The sequence below is a fragment of the Gorilla gorilla genome, chromosome 10 (assembly GCF_029281585.2).
Source record: "Gorilla gorilla gorilla isolate KB3781 chromosome 10, NHGRI_mGorGor1-v2.1_pri, whole genome shotgun sequence".
Taxonomy (NCBI): domain Eukaryota; kingdom Metazoa; phylum Chordata; class Mammalia; order Primates; family Hominidae; genus Gorilla; species Gorilla gorilla.
In genome coordinates, this window is record NC_073234.2 from 68,889,199 (window position 1) to 68,910,962 (window position 21,764).

Consider the following 21,764-nt stretch of genomic DNA (forward strand, 5'->3'; position numbering starts at 1 on the left):
CACTGTGGGAGGCCGAGGTGGGTGGATCACGAGGTCAGGAGTTCAAGACCAGCCTGGCCAAGATGGTGAAACCCCGTCTCTACTAAAAATATTTTAAAAAATTAGCCGGGCAAGGTGGCACGCACCTGTAATCCCAGCTACTGGGGAGGCTGAGGCAGGAGAATTGCCTGAACCCGGGGGATGGAGGTTGCAACGAGCCGAGATTGTGCCACTGCACTCCAGCCTGGGCGACAGAGTGAGACTCCATCTCCATCTCAAAAAAAAAAAAAAAAAGAAAAAGAGAAGTACAGTACAGTAGTTGCAAAAAGGATGAAAATGTCGAAGAGGAAGTGATGCTGGCACATTAAAGGTACTCACAAAGATATTTCCAGATGTTTAAAGTGCAGAGGATAAAACGTTGGAAGATGATCCAAACTTAGAAATGAGGATTACAATTTGCCAAAGCATAGAAAAGATTCTTGCTCAGTGTCCTAAGTTTTTTTTTTTTTTTTTTGAGATGGAGTCTAGCTCTGTCACCAGGCTGAAGTGCAGTGGTGCGATCTACGCTTACTGCAACCTCTGCCTCCCGGGTTCAAGCGATTCTCCTGCCTCAGCCTCCTAAGCAGCTGGGACTACAGGCACACGCCACCATGCCTGGCTAATTTTTGTATTTTTAGTAGAAATGGGGTTTCACCATGTTGGCCAGGCTGGTCTCGAACTCCTGACCTCGTGATCTGCCCACCTCGGCCTCCCAAAGTGCTGGGATTACAGGCGTGAGCCACCGCGCCTGGCCCTAAGCTTTATGGGAAGGCAAGATCAAAATACTCTTGATAAGCTGTTTACAAAGAAATAAAAGGTTAACTCTCAATGTTCCTAATGTTTTAAATTATGAAGTACTAAGTAGTTTTACTATATTTTCATTTCTATATATATTTATAACTAACAGTAAGAGACTTTTTAATGTTTCACAAAAATATTTAAAGATCACAAAACAATTGTAAATTTCCCAATTATTAAGTTTGTTTTGCATGGTTTCAGTTTGCACGACCATTTTTTACTGTCCCAGACTACTATGCAAACCAAGGACTGCCTGTATAGTATGATCACATATATTAGAACCTAAGATACAGTTTTGTTATCTCAAGTTGTTATTTAGAGGCTTTTAAGTTGTAGCTCTGATTTTATGACATAGTGTTTGTCCATACCTATGAAAGGAAAGCAACCCACAAATTACATATTATGGCTGCAGAAACCAAATTATTCCCAAATGATAGTACTGCAGGTAAAGAACTGGGCCTGTGGCATCAGAGAACACTGGAGTCAAATCTCGGGACCAACATTTACTTAGCTATGTGACTCTGAGAAAGCTTCAGTTTGGTAACCTATACAAGGAGCACAGTAACCCCTCATAGGGAATTTTGATGATGAAATGAGTTAGTGAATTTAATACTGAAGGTTCTACAATGTTAGCTATTGTGAACAATTGGTTAGCTGTGGTCCACCTCCCACAACCAAAATGTTTTTACATGGCAAACACATCTGTTCTCACAATTTTGAAAATTTTATAAAAGCAACTCTTTCATTTTAGAGTCAGGAAATATTTGAATACAAATCTTAGCTGGATTTCATTAGTTATAACGGACTGTATCTCCAGAGGTGATGATGAATTTGCTTACCCAGACTATTTGGGCAATAGTTTTCAGTGAAAAACCTGGTAATTATATAATATGGTATTTCATGAATAGCCATGTCATTTGAATTTTTCATAAAGGAGATGGAAAATCTCTATTCTATACAATCTCAGTGAAAACTGATTATGTCAGAAGTGTTTTTGTTTTCCTTTTTTCCCTTGAAAATTAAGCAAATTTGCACTGGAAAGTGTAAACATTATTCGATTAGTACACATGATTACAGATAAGGCTGTTTCCAAAACGCCCTTCAAAAGGAAAAGCCTCTGGATCAAATAAATATTGGATCAAAACAAAATGTACTGAATGTGTCTGAAGCTTGTTTTAGCAGCAAAAGTGTTATGATGAATAAGGTCATGCCTTTAGAACAGTCTTCAATCTGGACTCTGACAGTTGAGATTTAATATAAACATTTTCTAAGCCTAAAAAGGTAAGTCTACAGTGTCTTCACGATAGCATCTCCAGAAAACATCAAATAGAACACTGTCTCTTGCATGTGTGTTTCCTCCCTACACAACAGGAGTCCCCAACTCCCAGGCCTCTGACCAGTACCAGTCTGTGGCCTATTAGGAACCAGGCCACACAGCAGGAGGTGAGTGGCAGGCAAGCAAACATTACCGCCTGAGCTCTGCCTCCTGTCAGATGAGTGGCAGCATTAGATTGTCATAGGAGTGCGAACCCTATTGTGAACTGCGCATGCGAGGGATCTAGGTTGCAAGCTCCTTATGAGATCTGATGGCCCCCGACCACCCGCACCCTATCTGTGGAAAAATTGTCTTCCATGAAACAGATCACTGGTCCAAAAAGAGTTGGGGACTGCTGCTATACAGTACTACTTTCTATATTTAATACGTTTCTGCTGAAATCAATTGAATAGGAAATGGTATCCAAATTACATATATATTACACACATATGTAAATATATATTATACACATATATCATATCTATCTATCTATATATATTTCTCCCAGATAATTAAGTTTGGCCTGACAAAAAAGTTACTAAAATACAGGTAATTTTATAAAACTCCAACATTGTATTTTCACTCAGCTATTAAGGCTTAGAGTACCTTAAATGGTATTTGGATTTCAAAAAGCAGATGCTTAAACTGTTTTATTTATTTATTTATTTATTTAATTTTTTTGAGACGGAGTTTCACTCTGTTGCCCAGGCTGGAGTGCAATGGTGTGATCTCGGCTCACTGCAATCTCCGCCTCCTAGGTTCAAGTGATTCTCCTGCCTCAGTCTCCCAAGTAGCTGGGATTACAGGCGTCTGCCACTGCGCCTGGCTAATTTTTGTATTTTTAGTAGAGACAGAGTTTCACCATGTTGATCAGGCTGGTCTCGAACTCTTGACCTCAGGTGATCCACCCGCCTTGGCCTCCAAAAGTGCTGGGATTATAGGCATGAGCCACCGGGCCTGGCCTAAATTGTTTTAGATTTAGTGCTCTGAATGAATAAAATGCAAAGCACTTTAAAGCTTAAAATTACTATACATTTGAAGTGTTACTATTTTAATTTCCATTTGTAAAGAATTTATCCGAGAGAGTTGAGGGGTTTATTATAATCTTCTGTAGTGACTGAGAATAGTTGTCTTATTTCTCTTCCTACAATCTTCATTTTCTGCCTGGAACTGGAGATCTTATTTTTTCACAGAAGAGCTGGTTGTTTTGCCAGAAAACCTGACTTCAGTATTTGTAAACTGTTTAGTGTAAGTATACAACATATGTTTACTATGATTATTGTTGTTCCTATATCCCATAGAAATTATTTTTTACTTCACTGAGTGTTTACCTTTTATTTTTTATTTATTTTGAGACAGAGTCTCACTCTGTTGCCCAGGCTGGAGTGCAGTGGTGTGATCTTGGATCACTGCAACCTCTGCCTCCGGGGTTCAAGCGATTCTCCTGCCTCAGCCTCCCGAGTAGTTGGGCTTACAGGGACGTGCCACCACGCCCGGCTAATTTTTGTATTTTTCACAGAGACGGGGTTTCACCATGTTGACCAGGCTCATCTCAAACTCCTGACCTCAGGTGATCTGCCCACCTTGGCCTCCCAAAGTGCTGGGATTACAGGCGTGAGCCACTGTACCTGGCCTAAATTGTTTTAGATTTAGTGCTTTGAATGAATAAAATGCAAAGCACTTTAAAGCTTAAAATTACTATACATTTTAAGTGTTACTATTTTAATTTCCATTTGTAAAGAATTTATCCAACAGAGAGTTGAGGAGTTTATTATAATCTTCTGTAGTGACTGAGAATAGTTGTCTTATTTCTCTTCCTACAATCTTCAGTTTCTGTCTGGAACTGGAGATTTTATTTTTTCACAGCAGAGCTGGTTGTTTTGCTAGAAAACCTGACTTCAGTATTTGTGAACTGTTTAGTGTAAGTATACAACATATGTTTACTATTGTCATTGTTGTTCCTATATCCCATATAATTTTTTTTATTTCACTGAGTGTTTACCTTTTATTTTTTTATTTATTTACTTATTTTGAGACGGAGTCTCACTCTGTCGCCCAGACTGGAGTGCAGTGGCGTGATCTTGGATCACTGCAACCTCTGCCTCCCGGTTCAAGCAATTCTCCTGCCTCAGCCTACCAAGTAGCTGGGATTACAGGCACGTGCCAACACACCTGGCTAATTTTTGTATTTTTAGTAGAGATGGGGTTTCACCATGTTGGCCAGGCTGGTCTTGAACTCCTGACCTCATGTGATCTGCCCGCCTCGGCCTCCCAAAGTGTTGGGATTACAGGTGTGAGCCACCGTGCCCAGCCTGAAAACCTTTTTATAAATAGAGATGGGGTCTCTCTATGCAGCCCAGACTGATCTTGAGTTCCTGGCCTCATGCAATCCTGCCAACTTGGCTTTCCCAAGTGCTGGGATTACAGGTGAGAGCCACCCTGCCCAGCCAAGTCTTTTGACTCTCAGTTTGACACTTAAATGATCATGTGATTCTTCTAACAGTATACATAGCATCGATATGCACAAATGGAACTCCTAAATAATTTGTTCTTCTCTGCTTGAGGAGAAACAACTCTGATAATGCATATCTGTGTCCCAACAAAAGAGAATTCTATGAAAAAAGATCAAGATAGAACAAAGAAACTCTATATGAGGGAATTCATCAGTTGTTAAAAGTGTCTACTTTAGAGTGTGTGGTGAAAAGAAAATTCTCTCATGCACACTAATGCACAAAAGTCAGTCAACTGGACGAAGACTAAAAAAGATGGAGGGAGAGGGGCACTTCCCAACTCTTATGAGACCAGTATTACTCTGATACCAAAACTAGAGAAACAGCACTTTGGGAGACCAAGGCGGGAGGATCACTTGAGGTCAGGAGTTTGAGACCAGCCTGAACATGGTGAAACCCCACCTCTACTAAAAATACAAAAATTAGCCTGATGTGGTAGTGGGCACCTGTAATCCTAGCTACTTGGAAGGCTGAGGCAGGAGAATTGCTTGAACCTGGGAGGCAGAGGTTGCAGTGATCCAAGATCACGTCACTGCACTCCAGCCTGGGCAACAGACCAAGACTGTTTCAAAAAAGAAAAAAAAAAACTAAACTAAAAAACAAACGACCTCTCCCTCCCAGAGAAACATATTATAAGAAAAGAAAACTAAAGACCAAGACCTCTTATGAATATAGACACAAAATCCTCAACAAAATACTAGCAAACTGAATCCAGCAACATAACCAAATGCAATCATAGAAACACAATGTTGATTTAACATTCAAGAGTCAATAAATATCATATACCATACTAATAGAATACATGACAAAAACCACATGATCATCTCAATATATGAAGAAAAAGCATTTGACAAAATTTAATATCCATTTGTGATAATAAAAAAAAGTCAACAATCTAGTCATAGAAGAAAACTCCCTCACCCAGATAAAGGGCATCTGTGAAACACCCAGAGCAAAACAAGGATGGCTGCTCTTGCCATTTTTATTCATCATTGTACTGGAGTTCTAGCCAGGGAACTTAGGTGAGAAAATCAAATAAGAGGTATTGAGATTGGAAAGAAAAAAGTAAAATGATCTTTACTTGCAGATGACGTGCTCTTGTATATATTAATAGAAATTCTGAAGGAATTCACTAAGAAACAACTATTAGGACTAATAAGCAAGTATAGCAAGGTGGCAGGATACAAAATCAATATACAAACATCAGTTGTATTTCTATATACTAGCAGTGAACAATGAAAAATAAAATTAATAAAACAATTGCTTTTATAGCACTATCAAAAAATAATATACTTCAGAATAATTTTTTTTTTTTTTTTTTTGAGATGGAGTTTCACTCTTGTTGCCCAGGCTGGAGTGCAATGGCACGATCTCGGCTCACCGCAACCTCCGCCTCCCAGGATCAAGCGATTCGCCTGCCTTAGCCTCCCAAGTAGCTGGGATTACAGGCATGCGCCACTACGCCTGGTTAATTTTGTATTTTTAGCAAAGATGGGGTTTCTCCATGTTGGTCAGGCTGGTCTCAAACTCCCGACCTCAGGTGATCCACCTGCCTAGGCCTCCCAAAGTGCTGGGATTACAGGTGTGAGCCACTGCACCCGGCAGGCATAAATTTAACAAAAGAAGTGCAAAATGCAACCATTCTTATACACCAATAACACAAACAGAGAGCCAAAGCATGAGTGAACTCCCATTCACAATTGCTTCAAACAGAATAAAATACCTAGGAATCCAACTTACAAGGGATGTGAAGGACCTCTTCAAGGAGAACTACAAACCACTGCTCAATGAAATAAAAGAGGATACAAACAAATAGAAGAACATTCAATGCTCATGGGTAGGAAGAATCAATATCATTAAAATGGCCATACTGCCCAAGGTAATTTATAGATTCAATGCCATCCCCATCAAGCTACCAATGACTTTCTTCACAGAATTGGAAAAAACTACTTTAAAATTCATATGGAACCAAAAAAGAGCCTGCATCACCAAGTCAATCCTAAGCCAAAAGAACAAAGCTGGAGGCATCAGGCTACCTGACTTCAAACTATACTACAAGGCTACAGTAACCAAAACAGCATGGTACTGGTACCAAAACAGAGATATAGACCAATGGAACAGAACAGAGCCCTCAGAAATAATGCCGCATATCTACAACTATCTGATCTTTGACAAACCTGACAAAAACAAGCAACGGGGAAAGGATTCCCTATTTAATAAATGGTGCTGGGAAAACTGGCTAGCCATAAGTAGAAAGCTGAAACTGGATCCCTTCCTTACACCTTATACAAAAATTAATTCAAGACGGATTAAAGACTTAAATGTTAGACCTAAAACCATAAAAACCCTAGAAGAAAACCTAGGCAATACCATTCAGGACATAGGCAGGGGCAAGGACTTCATGTCTAAAACACCAAAAGCAATGACAACAAAAGCCAAAATTGACAAATGGGATCTAATTAAACTAAAGGGCTTCTGCACAGCAAAAGAAACTACCATCAGAGTGAACAGGCAACCTACAGAATGGGAGAAAATTTTTGCAACCTACTCATCTGACAAAGGGCTAATATCCAGAATCTACAATGAACTCAAACGAATTTACAAGAAAAAAACAAACAACCCCATCAAAAAGTGGGTGAAGGATATGAACAGACCCTTCTCAAAAGAAGACATTTATGCAGCCAAAAAACACATAAAAAAATGCTCATCATCACTGGCCGTCAGAGAAATGCAAATCAAAACCACAATGAGATACCATCTCACACCAGTTAGAATGGCAATCATTAAAAAGTCAGGAAACAACAGGTGCTGGAGAGGATGTGGAGAAATAGGAACACTTTTACACTGTTGGTAGGACTGTAAACTAGTTCAACCATTGTGGAAGTCAGTGTGACGATTCCTCAGGGATCTAGAACTAGAAATACCATTTGACTCAGCCATCCCATTACTGAGTATATACCCAAAGGATTATAAATCATGCTGCTATAAAGACACATGCACACGTATGTTTATTGCGGCACTATTCATAACAGCAAAGACTTGGAACCAACCCAAATGTCCAACAATGATAGACTGGATTAAGAAAATGTGGCACATATACACCACGGAATACTATGCAGCCATAAAAAATGATGAGTTCATGTCCTTTGTCGGAACATGGATGAAACTGGAAACCATCATTCTCAGCAAACTACCGCAAGGACAAAAAAACCAAACACCGCATGTTCTCACTCATAGGTGGGAATTGAACAATGAGAACACATGGACACACGAAGGGGAACATCACACACCGGGGACTGTTGTGGGGTGGGGGGAGTGGGGAGGGATAGCATTAGGAGATATACCTAATGCTAAATGACGAGTTAATGGGTGCAGCACACCAACATGGCACATGTATACATATGTAACAAACCTGCACGTTGTGCATATGTACCCTAAAACTTAAAGTATAATAATAAAATTAAAAAAAAAAAAAAGAAGTGCAAAATGTATACAGACGCTCTTCAACTTGTGATGGGGTTACATCTCAATAAAACCATTGTAAATTGAAAATATCCTAAGTATGGCCAGGCGCATTGGCTCATGCCTGTAATTCCAGCACTTTGGGAGGCTGAGGCAGGTGGATTGGCTGAGGTCAGGAGTTTGAGACCAGCCAGACCGACATGGTGAAACTCCATCTCTACTAAAAAATAAAAAATAAATAAAAATTAGCTGGGCGTGGTGGCACGTGCCTGTATTCCCAGCTACTCAGGAGGCTGAGGCACAAGAATCGCTTGAACCCAGGAGGTGGAGGTTGCAGGGAGCCAAGATCGTGCCACTGTACTCCAGCCTGAGCAACAGAGTGAGACTCCATCTCAAACAAAAAAGAAAAAAAAAAAAGAAAATATCATGTCCAAAATGCATTTAATACACATAACCTACCAAACATTCTAGCTTAGTCTAGCCTACCTTAAAAGTGTCCAGAACACTTACGTTAGCCTACAGTTGGGCAAAAATCATCTAACTCAAAGCCTTTTTTTTTTTTTTTGAGACAGGGTCTCACTCTGTTGCCCAGGCTGGAGTGCAGTGGCACAATCTCAGATCACTGCAACCTCTGGTTCCTGGGTTCAAGCAATTCTCCTGCCTCAGCCTCCCAAGTAGCTGGGATTACAGGCGCACGCCACCACACTCGGCTAATTTTTGTATTTTTAGTAGAGACGGGGTTTCACCTTGTTGGTCAGGCTGGTCTCAAACTCCCGACCTCAGATGATCCACCCATCTCAGCCTCCCAAAGTGCTAGGATTACAGGCATGAGCCACCACGCCCAGCCCCCCTCAAAGCCTATTTTATAATAAAATGTTGACTATCTCATGTAATTTATTGACTACTGTACTGAAAATGAAAAACAGAACAGCTGTATAGGTACTCAAAGTATGGTTTCTACTAAATGTGTATTGCTTTAACACCATTGTTAAATCAAAAAGTCTAGACGAACCATCACAAGTCAAGGACCATCTGTACTCTGAAAATTATAAAGCATTGTTGAAAGAAATGAAAGAAGACCTAAATAAAGGGATAAACAGCCCCTGTTTCTGGGTCAAAAAACTGAATGTTAAGATGGCAATACTACCCAAATTGATTTACATATTCAATGCAAACTCCAACAGAATTTCAGCTGGATTCTTTGCAGAAATTGACAAGATGGTCATAAAATTTATATGGAAATGCAAAGGACCTAGAATAGCCAAAACAGTCCTGAAGAAACTTCTTGAAAAAGAACTAGCAAACTTTCCTATTTCAAAAATTGCTACAAAAAAACTATAATCAAGATACTATAGTATTGGCATAAAAACAGACATATAAATTAATGGAATAGAATTGAAAGTCTAGAAATAAGCCCATATATACATCTATGACCAATTGATTTTGGACAAGGGTGCAAAGATAATTCAATAGGGGAAAGAAAGAATAGTATAGTCTTTTCAACAAATGGTGCTGGGACAACTGGATGCCCACATGTAAAATAGTAATGTTGATCTCTTCCTCATATCATATTCAGAAATTAAGTCAAAATGGATCAAAGACCTAAATGTAAGAGATAAACTATAAAACTCTTAGAGGAAAACCTAGCCATGAATGTTCATGACCTTAGATTAGACAACAGTTTTGTATGACACCAAAAGCACAAACAACAAAAGAAAAAAATAAACTAGACACATCAAGATTAAAAAGTTTTTTTAGCTGGGCATAGTGGCATGCGCCTGTAGTCCCAGCTACTCAGAAGGCTAAGGTGGGAGGATTGCTTGAGGCCAGGAGAGTCCAGGAGTTTGAGGCTGCAGTGTGCTATGATTGTGCCTATGAATAGCCACTGCACTCCAGCCTGGGCAACATAGTGAGACCCATCTCTTTAAAAAAAAAAACTCCTTTGTACATCAAAGGACACCATCAAGAAAGTGAAAAGACAACCCACAGAATGGGAGAAAATATTTGCAAATCATAAATCACTTTCATGATAAGGGATTTGTATCCAAATCAGTAAAGAACTCTCTCAACTCAGAAATAAAAAGACAACCCAGTCAAAAAATAATCTGAATAGACATTTTTCCACAGAAGATACAAAAGAGCAAATAAGCACATGAAAAGATGCTCAACATCATAGCCATCAAGGAAATACAAGTCAAGATGATAATGAAATACCACTTCACATCCACCAGGATGGCTATGATTGAAAAGGCACATAATAACAAGTGTTAGTGAGAATGTGGAGAAATCGGAACACTCATACACTGCTGGTGGGGATAAAAAATGGTACACTCAATTTGTTTTCAAAACTAGCAGTTCCTCAGAAGGTAAAACATAGAATTACCATATGATCCAGCATTTCCACCTCTAGTATTAACTCCCCCTGGGAATTAAAACATATGTGCACACAAAAACTTGTACACAAATGTTCATAGCAGCTTTATTGATAATAGCTAAAAAAACAAACAACTAAAATGTCCATCAACTGATGAATGGTTACATGAAATGTGGTATCTGCATACCATTGAGTATTATTTGACAACAGAAAGAAATGAAAATGAAGTGCTGATATATTACTGCATGGACGAACCTTTAAAATGTTATGCTAAGTGAAAGAAGCCAGTCACAAAAGACCACACATTGTATGATTCCATTTATTTTTATTTTATTTATTTATTGATAGGGTCATGCTCTTTCACCTAGGCTGGAGTGCAGTGGCATGGTCACGGCTCACTGCAGCCTTGACCTCCTCCCAGGCTCAAGCAATCCTCCCACCTCAGCCTCCCTAGTAGCTGGGACTATAGGCACGCACCACCGTGCCCAGCTAATTTTTTTTGGTATTTTTGGTAGAGATGGGGTTTTGCCATGTGGCCCAGGCTGGTCTCAAACCCCTGGCCCCAAGCTATCCTCCTGCCTCAGCCTTCCGAAGTGCTGGGATTACAGGTATGAGCCACTGCGCCCAGCTAGTTTGTAATCTCTATAAAATCTGTAATAGTTTAGCCACTTAAGTTGTCAGCTTTGTACTAGGAAATAATTATACTTGTCACTTTAAGTTTCAGAACCCAAGAACTAACCAATCTTGTTTTCATTAATGTCATCCTATAAATATTCTGTGAGTCTTTAAGCAGAGATAATATTTCACTTGTTCGACTGTCTCTGTGTAGCAACTCCACTTACTAGATTTTTGACCTTGAACTAATGACATAACACAGTCATGCCTCAGTTTCCCTATCTATAATATGAAGATAATAATACTCTCTACCCCATACAGTTGTTATAAGCAGCAACCAATTAAGCAAATATATAAAAATTGCTTTGAACTCTTATGGGACATGTAACAAATTACCATCACCACTTAACATCAATCATTATAGAAAAAACTAAAATTGCCTTTAATAGAGTGGATCAAAACATAATATGAATCTATTTCTTCCACATCCATGAGGATGCAACAAAATATATTAATTTTAGTTTTACAGAAACATTACTGTTTTCTCATACTACATGTGAAATTATATACCCAGCATAATACTGAAAAAAAAATCCAAAGAGTTTTCCCCTGCTTAGTTTGACTCTATGCAGATGTAAAGTTAGAGGCTATTTATCAAAGACAGAAATTTCAGCACAAGCAGACAGGACACCTTTAAATTGATTAAGTAATTTAGTTAGTATTTCCAGACAGGATCTACTTATTTTCATTCTAATAAAACTAATTAAGGTATTTGACTGCCACTGGAAAATGTCAATTACAACCTATTTGAAATAATGAGGTCTTGAGGGCACCAAAAAACCAAAATAATTTATCCGATAATACTCTGAAAAACTTCTCTCATGAATAAAGGATGACACTCATTGAGCTATTCACTATCAAGGACTATTGTCAAGTTTATAGAGACTCCGAGGTTAATCAAAATGTTTTCTTACTGTATTTTTTGTGTATATGTTTCTGTATTATGTGAAACTTAGCATGATTAGCTAAGTTTAAAATATTCCTGTATTTTATTCCATAACCTAGGAAGGCATACAGTTCAGTAAAATATTCACTCTAATTTGTTCTGAGAAAAAGCTGTCCCTAATTTAGATACAGGCTTACCACCACTTGCCTTTCCCATACTTTTTATAATTTATGTATTGACTGTTTATACACAGGGATAGTGGGGACCTTCTTGGCATCTCGAAACCTGATGGCAGTTTCCAGGACAATAATTTATAAAATGTTATGACTTATACATAGTTTCATATTTACCATCCCATTTGGTCCCCACAATTCTACAGAGTAGGCATGGCATTATCACCAGGGCTTCAATGCAGAAGTCTGCGGGTCGTATGCAAACAACTCCAGGAGGTGCTATTTAAATTGTAGTAGCTATAAATGTTTATACTTGTTATTACCATTTCCCAGCAGATGGCAGTATGATGGCTTCAAGAAGGAGACCTGATTTTTGTTTTGTTTTGTTTTTTCCTTAGTTCCAACAAAGGCATGGCAGAGACAAATTGTGGGGCTAATTTATTACCTTGCCCTTTTGAATGAGCCTCAGAGAAGCAAAACAATTCACTCAACATTCCTGATAATTAAGGCAGAGGTGAGGACTAAGCTCTGATTTTTTTTTTATCTTGCCCAAATTCCTATCTAAGGGGTCTGGGGAGTTCATGCCCTACAAACCATAAGTTCTCATCGGATGGGTTTTATTTAACCCTGTATATCAAGACTTACTTTCCAATCTGATACTGGCAAAGAAAGAAAACCAAAATATATTTCCTTGCCATACCTTGAAATTGCCCTGCAAAGTCTCTTGTGGGAAAAATCCACATTCTGTAGAGAATCCCCTTTCCCCCTTTGTTTTCCTTCCTTCCTTTCCAGATCCAGGAGATAATCAGCTAAGAGCCAGGCACCCTTCTAAGTGCAATAAGAAACATTTTACAACCTGCTCTCTCTGAAGTCAGCTATCTGAGAGCTTCCTCTGCACAACAAAACTTGGTCTCCACAATCCTTTATCTTAACCTGAACATTTTCTTTCCATTGATCCCACGCCTTCAGATAAACTCAACCAATTGTCAACCAGAAAATGTTTAAATTTACCTATAGCCTGGAAGCCCCCGCTTTGAGCTGTCCCACCTTTCTGAACCAAACCAATGTATTTCTTTCTTTTTTCTTTTTTTTGAGACAGAGTCTTGATCTGTCGCAGGCTGGAGTGCAGAGGCGCGATTTCGGCTCACTGCAACCTCCGCCTCCTGGGTTCAAGTGATTCTCCTGCCTCAGCCTCCCAAGTAGCTGGGACTACAGGCACGCATCACCATGCCCAGCTAATTTTTGTATTTTTTTTAGTAGAGATGGGGTTTCACCATGTTGGCCAGGATGGTCTCAATCTCTTGACTTCATGATCCACCCACCTTAGCCTCCCAAAGTGTTGGGATTACAGGCGTGAGCCACCGCACCCGGCCCAATGTATTTCTTAAATGTATTTAATTGATGTCTCATGCCTCCCTAAAATATATAAAACCAAGCTGTACCCCAACCACCTTGGGCATATGTTCTCAGGACCTCCTGAGGGCTATGTCACAGGCCATGGTCACTCATACTCGGCTCAGAATAAATCTCTTAAAATATTTTACAGAGTTTGACTTGCTTTGTCGACAGAGGCATTTTTTTTTCCTGGAACCAGGTTAAATAAATACTTATGGATGGGAAAACATAAATCATGGGCATACATTGAGCCTTGTAGGAGAAGAAAAGGCCGAAAGGGTATGGACTAGGTATACTGTTTTCAAAGGAGTTCTTTAAAAACAAATTAATGTATTTATTTTAACTGACAAAAATTGTACATATTTATCATGTACAACATGATGTTTTGAAATATGTAGGCAAAGTGGAAATTGAGCTAATTATGACATGCATGACCTGACATACTTATCATGTTTGTGGTGATGTAACTAAGCCTATATTATCAAAATCATTAAACGTTTTTTTTTACTTATTTTCCTTTCTCTTTGTCCTTTTCTTCCTCCATGCATGACTGCTTGCACGTAGTCATTCGGTAGATGGTAGTCACTAATAATTGATTAACTTTGCATCCTAACCCTGGCAGCCAGTAAGATTAATGAACTTGTTTTCCTTTCAAAGAACAATGATCCTTAGGTCATGCAGACCTCCTTGATGGCATCCAGAAGTCTGATTGAGCTGAGGGACACAAACAACTTTGATCATTGGGGGATTTCATCTCCTGCATAGCTGCCTTACTCACAAAAACCCCCAGTTACGTTCAAAGGCAGGTAGGATTTGACAGATTGCCTCTCCCACGATGTCATTTTTGGCCAAAATGAATACACCTTTCTCTGCTGCTAAGCACTGATGTGTCAGTATTTGGCTTACTGCCCATCCAACACGTGGACCTACATTTAGGGGTTCTACAACACTGAGAACACTTAAAATCTACTCTTTTATTTTCAATACAATACATTGTTATTAACTATAGTCACTATGTTGTACTATAGATCTCTTGAACTTACTCCATCAAAGGGGTACTTGATCAAAAGGAAGAAAACCTGAACTGCTGCATATCACCTGGTTCAGGGCGTTACAGCCTTGCCTGTGCCCCTCTACACTGTCATAAGCTGTTAGCTAAGCACAGCTGTTGGATTTAGAGGCACAAGGCCTTCTCTCCCGTGCAGTGTTTTGGATCCAGGCCAGAAGAAATCCTAAGAGATAAAGGAACTATGAAAATACAAACTGTCAGGGATAGCATTAGGAGATATACCCAATGTAAATGACGAGTTAATGGGTGCAGCACACCAACATGGCACATGTATACATATGTAACAAACCTGCACATTGTGCACATGTACCCTAGAACTTAAAGTATAATAATAATAAAAAAAAATGAAAATACAAACTGTCACGTTCCAAGTATGTTGACACTATAAGCTGAGGTGCGCAAAACTGACAGCTGCCCAACAGGACAGTGCTATTCCTACAACGCCTGCAACTGCAAAATCCAAAAAGCTCGAAATCAAGTTTTATCTTAATTCACTTGGTTATGATAAAACTCACTTGGCAATATTCAGACAGCCCTAAACTCCCAGGGCAGCCAAACGGCACCTCACTGGTGTAAGGCCTTTAATGGTCCTCATCTTATTCTTAGTGTGAATACTCATGTTTCACTGCAGAAATGTTAATATTATTTGATCACTGGATGCTGCATCTGATCCCAGTGGAGATATCACAATCTATGTGGTATATGCTGCATATTACCTTTCTACAATCTGAAACTTGAATTTTTAAAACACACCTGGCCCCAAGCATTCCAGATAGCTATACTTAAAGTACATTTGATTGGTTCCTCTTCATAATTTCCAGAACAATGGTACTGACACATATATGCTTCAGGTGCACAGTACTCTCATTGATCAGACTTGCCATATTATTTTTAATCCTTATTAACATCAAAGCCAATTACAATAAATTCTAGGCAATGTATCCTGTAATGTTTTTGTAATGTGTTTATTTAAATGTGTTTATTTACATAAATTTAACCCAAAAAGATGTGTGGCTAAGGAAAAAACTGTATTGCAAAAAAAATAGTTCATGAGAAGGTATACTTCTCATTAATATAGTCGTTTGAATAAAATATATTCTTAGGAAAAGCTGACATGCTTTTTAAAAATGCTGATTACAAGAAGATAAATGGATATTCTACCTAAAAAAAAATTTACAGTTAGTGTTGTTAGTATGAGATTGGAAGCTGCAAAGCCCTTCCTGTGTTGAACCTGGTTTTCACAACTAAATCTGGAGCAAACTTTGGGATATAAGGACCTACCTGCGCCCCTCTACATCTTTGCAAACTGTCAACATCAGTTAAGGGTTGAAGAAAGATTTGAAGGGACACAGCTTTCTAATAGACTGACGGAGGGTTTATCCAGCAAAGTTTTTCTCACCCTAACATTTTGCTAAATGAACATCCTTTTTCAGACCTTCTTGCACCATGAGACTTAACTGTTATTTTTCTATATTCCTACCAGTATCCACATCAGTCCCTTTTGGGATGATTATCCTTGAGCTAATAGCCCAAAAATAATAGTTAATAATAATTATCTAAATTATTATAAAGTGAGTGCCTAATAAATTAAAGGACCAATGGAGTTGAAATAATGATAACAGTTCATAATTAATGAGCATTTACTGTGCACTAGTCCCTGTTCTCAGCACTCTGCATATAACTCATAAACCTTCATGACACTCTAACGAGGAAGGTATAATGTATCCCATTCCATGGGAAAGTAAAGTGCTGTCCTCTAAGAATGACTGTCAACTAGTGGCTGACTCTCAGAGCATTTGAAATACATGGGGAGTTTCTGGTCATCACTTCAACTGGGAAAATGTAACCAGCATCTCATGAGTTGGGATCAGAGACGCTAAACCTTCTCAAGGAAGAAAACATTCTCTGTCAATGAGGAACCGCCTAATCCAAATGAAAACGACAGTCTATTGAGAACTCAGGAGAGCCAGTCTCCTGCTGAGAACTTACTTGTTTTCCACCATTCTTTTAATTGAACTTTTCATCTTTTTTAGACTTTTGTATTACCCAATTCAGATCACATTTAGAATTAAATCTGAGCACAACTCTGAGCTTTCAGCCAATAGATGACCTGGTTGAAAATTGTTGTGCTGTTTCATGCATAGAAGCCTCTTTTCCTATTATCTTCTGCACTGCCACCAAAACAAAAGGAATAAACAAAAAGCCTGAACCCACTAACTTCTTATCTCAAAGCCACCAATATGAGAGTTAAACAAAACTCATAAAACTTCTATTTAACTTCTATTAATTCAATCTGGGGGGCACAAATTCTTATGAATACATCTGTCATGTAAAACTTTTTCACAAGGAAATATGTTTTCTGTTTCAATCAATCTAGTCATATTAGTGTAAACTGAGCAAAAAGACATAGAAAATAAACCTGTTAACAAATCAACATCATTGGCTCTCTGTTCTCTTACTTATTTCTGCTAATTTCACTTTTCCAGTCATCATTTCCGTGGAGGCAGATGACTGCCAGAGGCTTAACAGCCTCTAATTATCAGCTATACATGAAGAACCTTGGAGAGATAAGATTGAGATTGAAGATTAAGCCTCAAATTTAATCACTTAACAAGCTTGTTATACCAGATTTCTAGTTCAGTTTCTAGTTCAGTAGATCTACATGGAGCTCCACAATTTGTATAAATAAGCCCCCAGGTGATGGTAATGCTGCTGTTCCTTAAACAACATTTCCATTACGTGTGGCAGGAAGGCAAGACTCTAAACTAGAAAGCGATTTCACCAGGAAGTAAGGTTCAAGGCTGGGACTCTTCACAAGACATTTGTTTTGAAGATGCTAAAAATTTAAGGTTTAACTCATGTTGCAATAAGAATCCTTTGGTCTTAGATTATACCTGTTCTGTATTTTTAATCATACGGTATCCTGGATAATTTGTACATAGGAAGTCCTTTACGTCTTTTAAGGCTTCAAGTATTCCTGTGAAATGTAACCATAAATCTGGAAGCTATATACACAGTTGCTTGTGATGAAAAACTGCATGGTTTCCATCATTTTACTTGTATATAAAGCTTTTGAATTCTTTTGTTAATCAGAAATGCATTAAGGCTCTGTCTTTTCTTTTTTCTTTTTCTTTTTTTTTTTTTTTTTTTGAGATGACTTTTCACTCTTGTTGCCTAGGCTGGAGTGCAATGGCGATCTCGGCTCACTGCAATCTCCGCCTCCTGGGTTCAAGTGATTCTCGACTCAGCCTCCTGAGTAGGTGGGATTACAGGCACCCACCACCACGTCCAGCTAATTTTTTGTATTTTTAGTAGAGATGGGGTTTCACCATGTTGGCCAGGTTGGTCTTGAACTCCTGACTTCAGGTGATCCACCCGCCTCAGCCACTCAAAGTGCTGGGATTACAGGTGTAAGCCACCGCGCCCGGCCCAAGGAACTTTTTTCTGTCTTTTCTCAGACTTCATTGGAACTCAATTTGTGGCTCTCAGAAGTTCATTTCTTGAAGTGATGCAAATGAGAGACTGCATTTCTCTTTAACGCTCCTTCTGTCATGTCTTTCTAAAATATTGCACTTTCGAAGTTTCTAGTTGAAGAAGCAATATTTAGAAAAGAAAGCTGGGGCTGGGCATGGTGGCTCACGCCTGTAATCCCAGCACTTTGGAGGCCGAGGCGGGCGGATCACGAAGTCAGGAGATCAAGACCATCCTGGCTAATACGGTGAAACCCCGTCTCTACTAAAAATACAAAAAAATTAGCCGGGCATGGTGGCGGACACCTGTAGTCCCAGCTACTCGGGAGGCTGAGGCAGGAGAATCACTTGAACCTGGGAGGCGGAGGTTGCAGTGAGCCGAAATTGCACCACTGTACTCCAGCCTGGGAGATGGAGCAAGACTCTGTCTCGAAAAGAACAGAAAAGAAAAGAAAAGAAAAAAGAAAAGAAATCTGGAAGTGAAATGCGAGAATCAGAAGTCCCACAACATGCTACATGCAATCTACAAGAAATTCACTCTAGCGGCCCTAAACAAAGTTCTTACCTGCATAAGCTGCTGCTTCAACTTCTGTATTTCTGAAATGTTCAGCTCACTGAATAAGTCAGAGACAGGGTTCAGAGACTCTCCTTTCCTTAAGGTGGGAGTCCGATAGTCTCCATTCAGTTTCACAAGAGGCCCATGGATATGACCGTTCATTTTGTCATCATTGTTTGGTTCACTCCCATCCTCGGCAAATTTGAGTCCATCTACTGAGATGCTGATATGGTTATCATTGAGGCTGATATACTGGGAGAGCTCCTTCCGCAGGTTGTTCTTTTGCTCTCTTTCATTTTTTAAAGTCTCGAGGGCTTCTTCCAGTTGGTGCTCAGCAATCTCTTTCAATCGGATGGCATCTTCCAGCTGGCTGTTCAGCAGTACCGTCTCCTCCTCAAATCGCTTAATCTCATGCTTTAAGCCTTCGTATTCAACCTGAATCAGACAGGATAAAGAAGATTCATAAAACTAAAATGTGGATCTTACAAAACTGCCATTAAACACTCTAGTGGACCTAATTACTTAACAAAATACAACATGAGTCTAAAAAATAAATAATAAAAAGCACACAATATCTCCTTAAAGTTATATAGGATAGTTTCTTTAGAAATTATATACCATATATAAAATATATAATTAGGTATTATAGTGATATAACATAAATGTTATATATAATTAGATCTAATAATATACATCTATATAACTCTCTGTATAATTCAATTTTTAGCAGAGATGAAGAGTCTATTGTCTTAGGATTTCTTTTATAGGATCCAGTGGTCAAAAGGGGGCACTGTTTGCCCAATAAATAGGGAATATTTTTTGTAATAACTTACGAGAATATTTGCAATCTAAGAAAAGATTGTATCATCACCATTACTTTGTTTTATTTCCTTATTAATAATGAGGAAATTTTTAAACCCAGAGATAAATTTCTTAACGATTATAATAACATAATCTCAGTAAAATGTTTGAGAGTAAGATGAAAATGCAAAGATCATTGTTATGTGCTTAAAGGATAGACAGAATCTGAAAGAACAGTTACATAAACTATCCAGTAACAAAAAATACCTACATTGCTTTTGTTTGTTTGTTTGTTGGTTGGTTTGTTTTGAGAGAGGGTCTCGCTCTATTGCCCAGACTGGGGTGCAATGGTATGATCATGGCTCCTGCAGCCTCAACCTCCCGGGCTCAAGTGATCTTCCCATTTCAGCTCCTCAAGTAGCTAGGATCACAGGCATGTGCCACCATACCTGGCTATTTTTTTATTTTTTATTTTTATTTCTTGTAGAGATGGTCTCACTGTATTGCCCAGGCTGCTCTTGAACTCCTGGGCTCAAGCAATCCTCTGGCCTTGGCCTCCCAAAGTGCTAGGATTACATGTGTGAGCCACTGCACCTGGCCATATATTGTTATTGACGTAATATTCTTTTGAAATGCAATCAAAATAAACCTCCTCAAACAATCTCTCGGTCATGAAGGCCCACAGGTGACAGGGATGTCTCCTCTGAGCCGACATGCCTCCTTGGGATCTTTTCCATGGCACTTATCACATGCCACCTTTTAAGAAACATTTTATCTCCACAAGTACACTGTAATCTCCTTAGAGAAAGGAAGTACTTTTTTATCCACCTCATTACTCCTCATAGTGCTTCAGTGTTCCTTCTTGGTGTTTAAAACAGAATTCTGCTGTTCAATGTGCATTTGCTGAATAAAGAACTATGGAGAATGAAAAAATAAAGTAGAAAAAGTAAAATAAAGTCATCATGATATTAGATGCTAATACAAACTATGCGCTTAGTTTCATATTTATTTTAGCATATATATTAGTTTGAACTTGAATTTTAAAAAATATTTTAAAAACTGAAGAATAGGGAACATTGACCAGTATCATCATCATGTATTTCTCTTTCTCCCCCAACTTCCCTTTATATAATCTCAATGCAATGGTTTGTCTCGCAAAGGTTAGGGTAGAGATTTAGTTGGGATGTAGCCTGGCTGATGTAACAGACACCTAAGCAAGAGCGACTTAGTCAGGACGGAAGTTTTTCTATTTTTTTTTTTTTTGAGACGGAGTCTCACTCTGTCGCCCAGGCTGGAGTGCAGTGGCGTGATCTCGGCTCACTGCAAGCTCTGCCTCCTGGTTGACGCCATTCTCCTGCCTCAGCCTCCTGAGTAGCTGGGACTACAAGTGCCCGCCACCACGCCCGGCTAATTTTTTTGTATTTTTAGTAGAGACAGGGTTTCACCATGTTAGCTAGGATGATTTCAATCTCCTGACCTTGTGATCCACCCACCTCAGCCTCCCAAAGTGCTGGGATTACAGGCGTGAGCCACCACGCCCAGCCAGAGGTTTTTCTCTTATGTAACAGTATGGAGGTAGACAGTTAAGGGCTAGTAGGGAATCCCTGCTCCATGAGGTCATCCAGAAGCCAGGCTCTTCCTCTGTTGTTGTACAGCCTTCTAGTCTAGACCATACTATCTCAGGTGGCTTGCCATTTGATCATGTTCTAAGCGGTGGCACAAAATGAGGAGCACACTGTCTCCCTTTAAGGACATTAAAAGTTACCCACATCACTTGTTATATATCATTGGCTGGTACTAGTCTTATGCCATTTGGCTGCGAGGAGGAGTGAAGAATGTAGCCTTTACTCTGGGCAGCACAGGGCCCAGGAAAAAACTGAGAAATACACTGTCAGAAGGGAACAATGAAAGCTGATGGTAAACCAGCACTCACTGGTCACCGGAACACTGTGGTGCTCTAATAGGATGCAACTCATAAAGACATATGTATAGCAGATGTTTCTAACAATGCCAGTTGTATATGTGAATATGGATAGTGTTATTTCAGTGAAAGAATGTGCTCACCACACTATGGTGTGTGAAATGCATTATGAGGGCTGGGCACGGTGGCTCAGGCCTGTAATCTCAGCACCTGTAATCTCAGGCCTGTAATCTCGGTGAATTGCTTGAGCACAGGAGTTTGAGACCAGCCTGGGCAACATAATGAAACCCACTCTCTACAAAAAATAAGAAAATTAGCCAGGTGTGGTGGCGTGCACCTAT

At 39.2% G+C, this 21,764-nt stretch overlaps 1 protein-coding gene across 13 annotated transcripts in view; it reads right to left on the minus strand.

The window, feature by feature from the left end:
* The window catches only part of BICD1 (BICD cargo adaptor 1), a 278,578-nt gene that overhangs the window by 58,177 nt on the left and 198,637 nt on the right, over window positions 1–21,764 (minus strand). For 12 of the 13 annotated variants that reach the window (XM_055357923.2, XM_055357921.2, XM_055357926.2 and 9 more), the window contains exon 4: window positions 18,711–19,136. In XM_055357923.2, the coding sequence (XP_055213898.1) occupies window positions 18,711–19,136 (426 nt within the window). Of the gene's footprint in view, window positions 1–18,710; window positions 19,137–19,773; window positions 20,418–21,764 lie in introns of those variants that run through there. The other variant, XR_008670351.2, reaches the window with a different exon arrangement.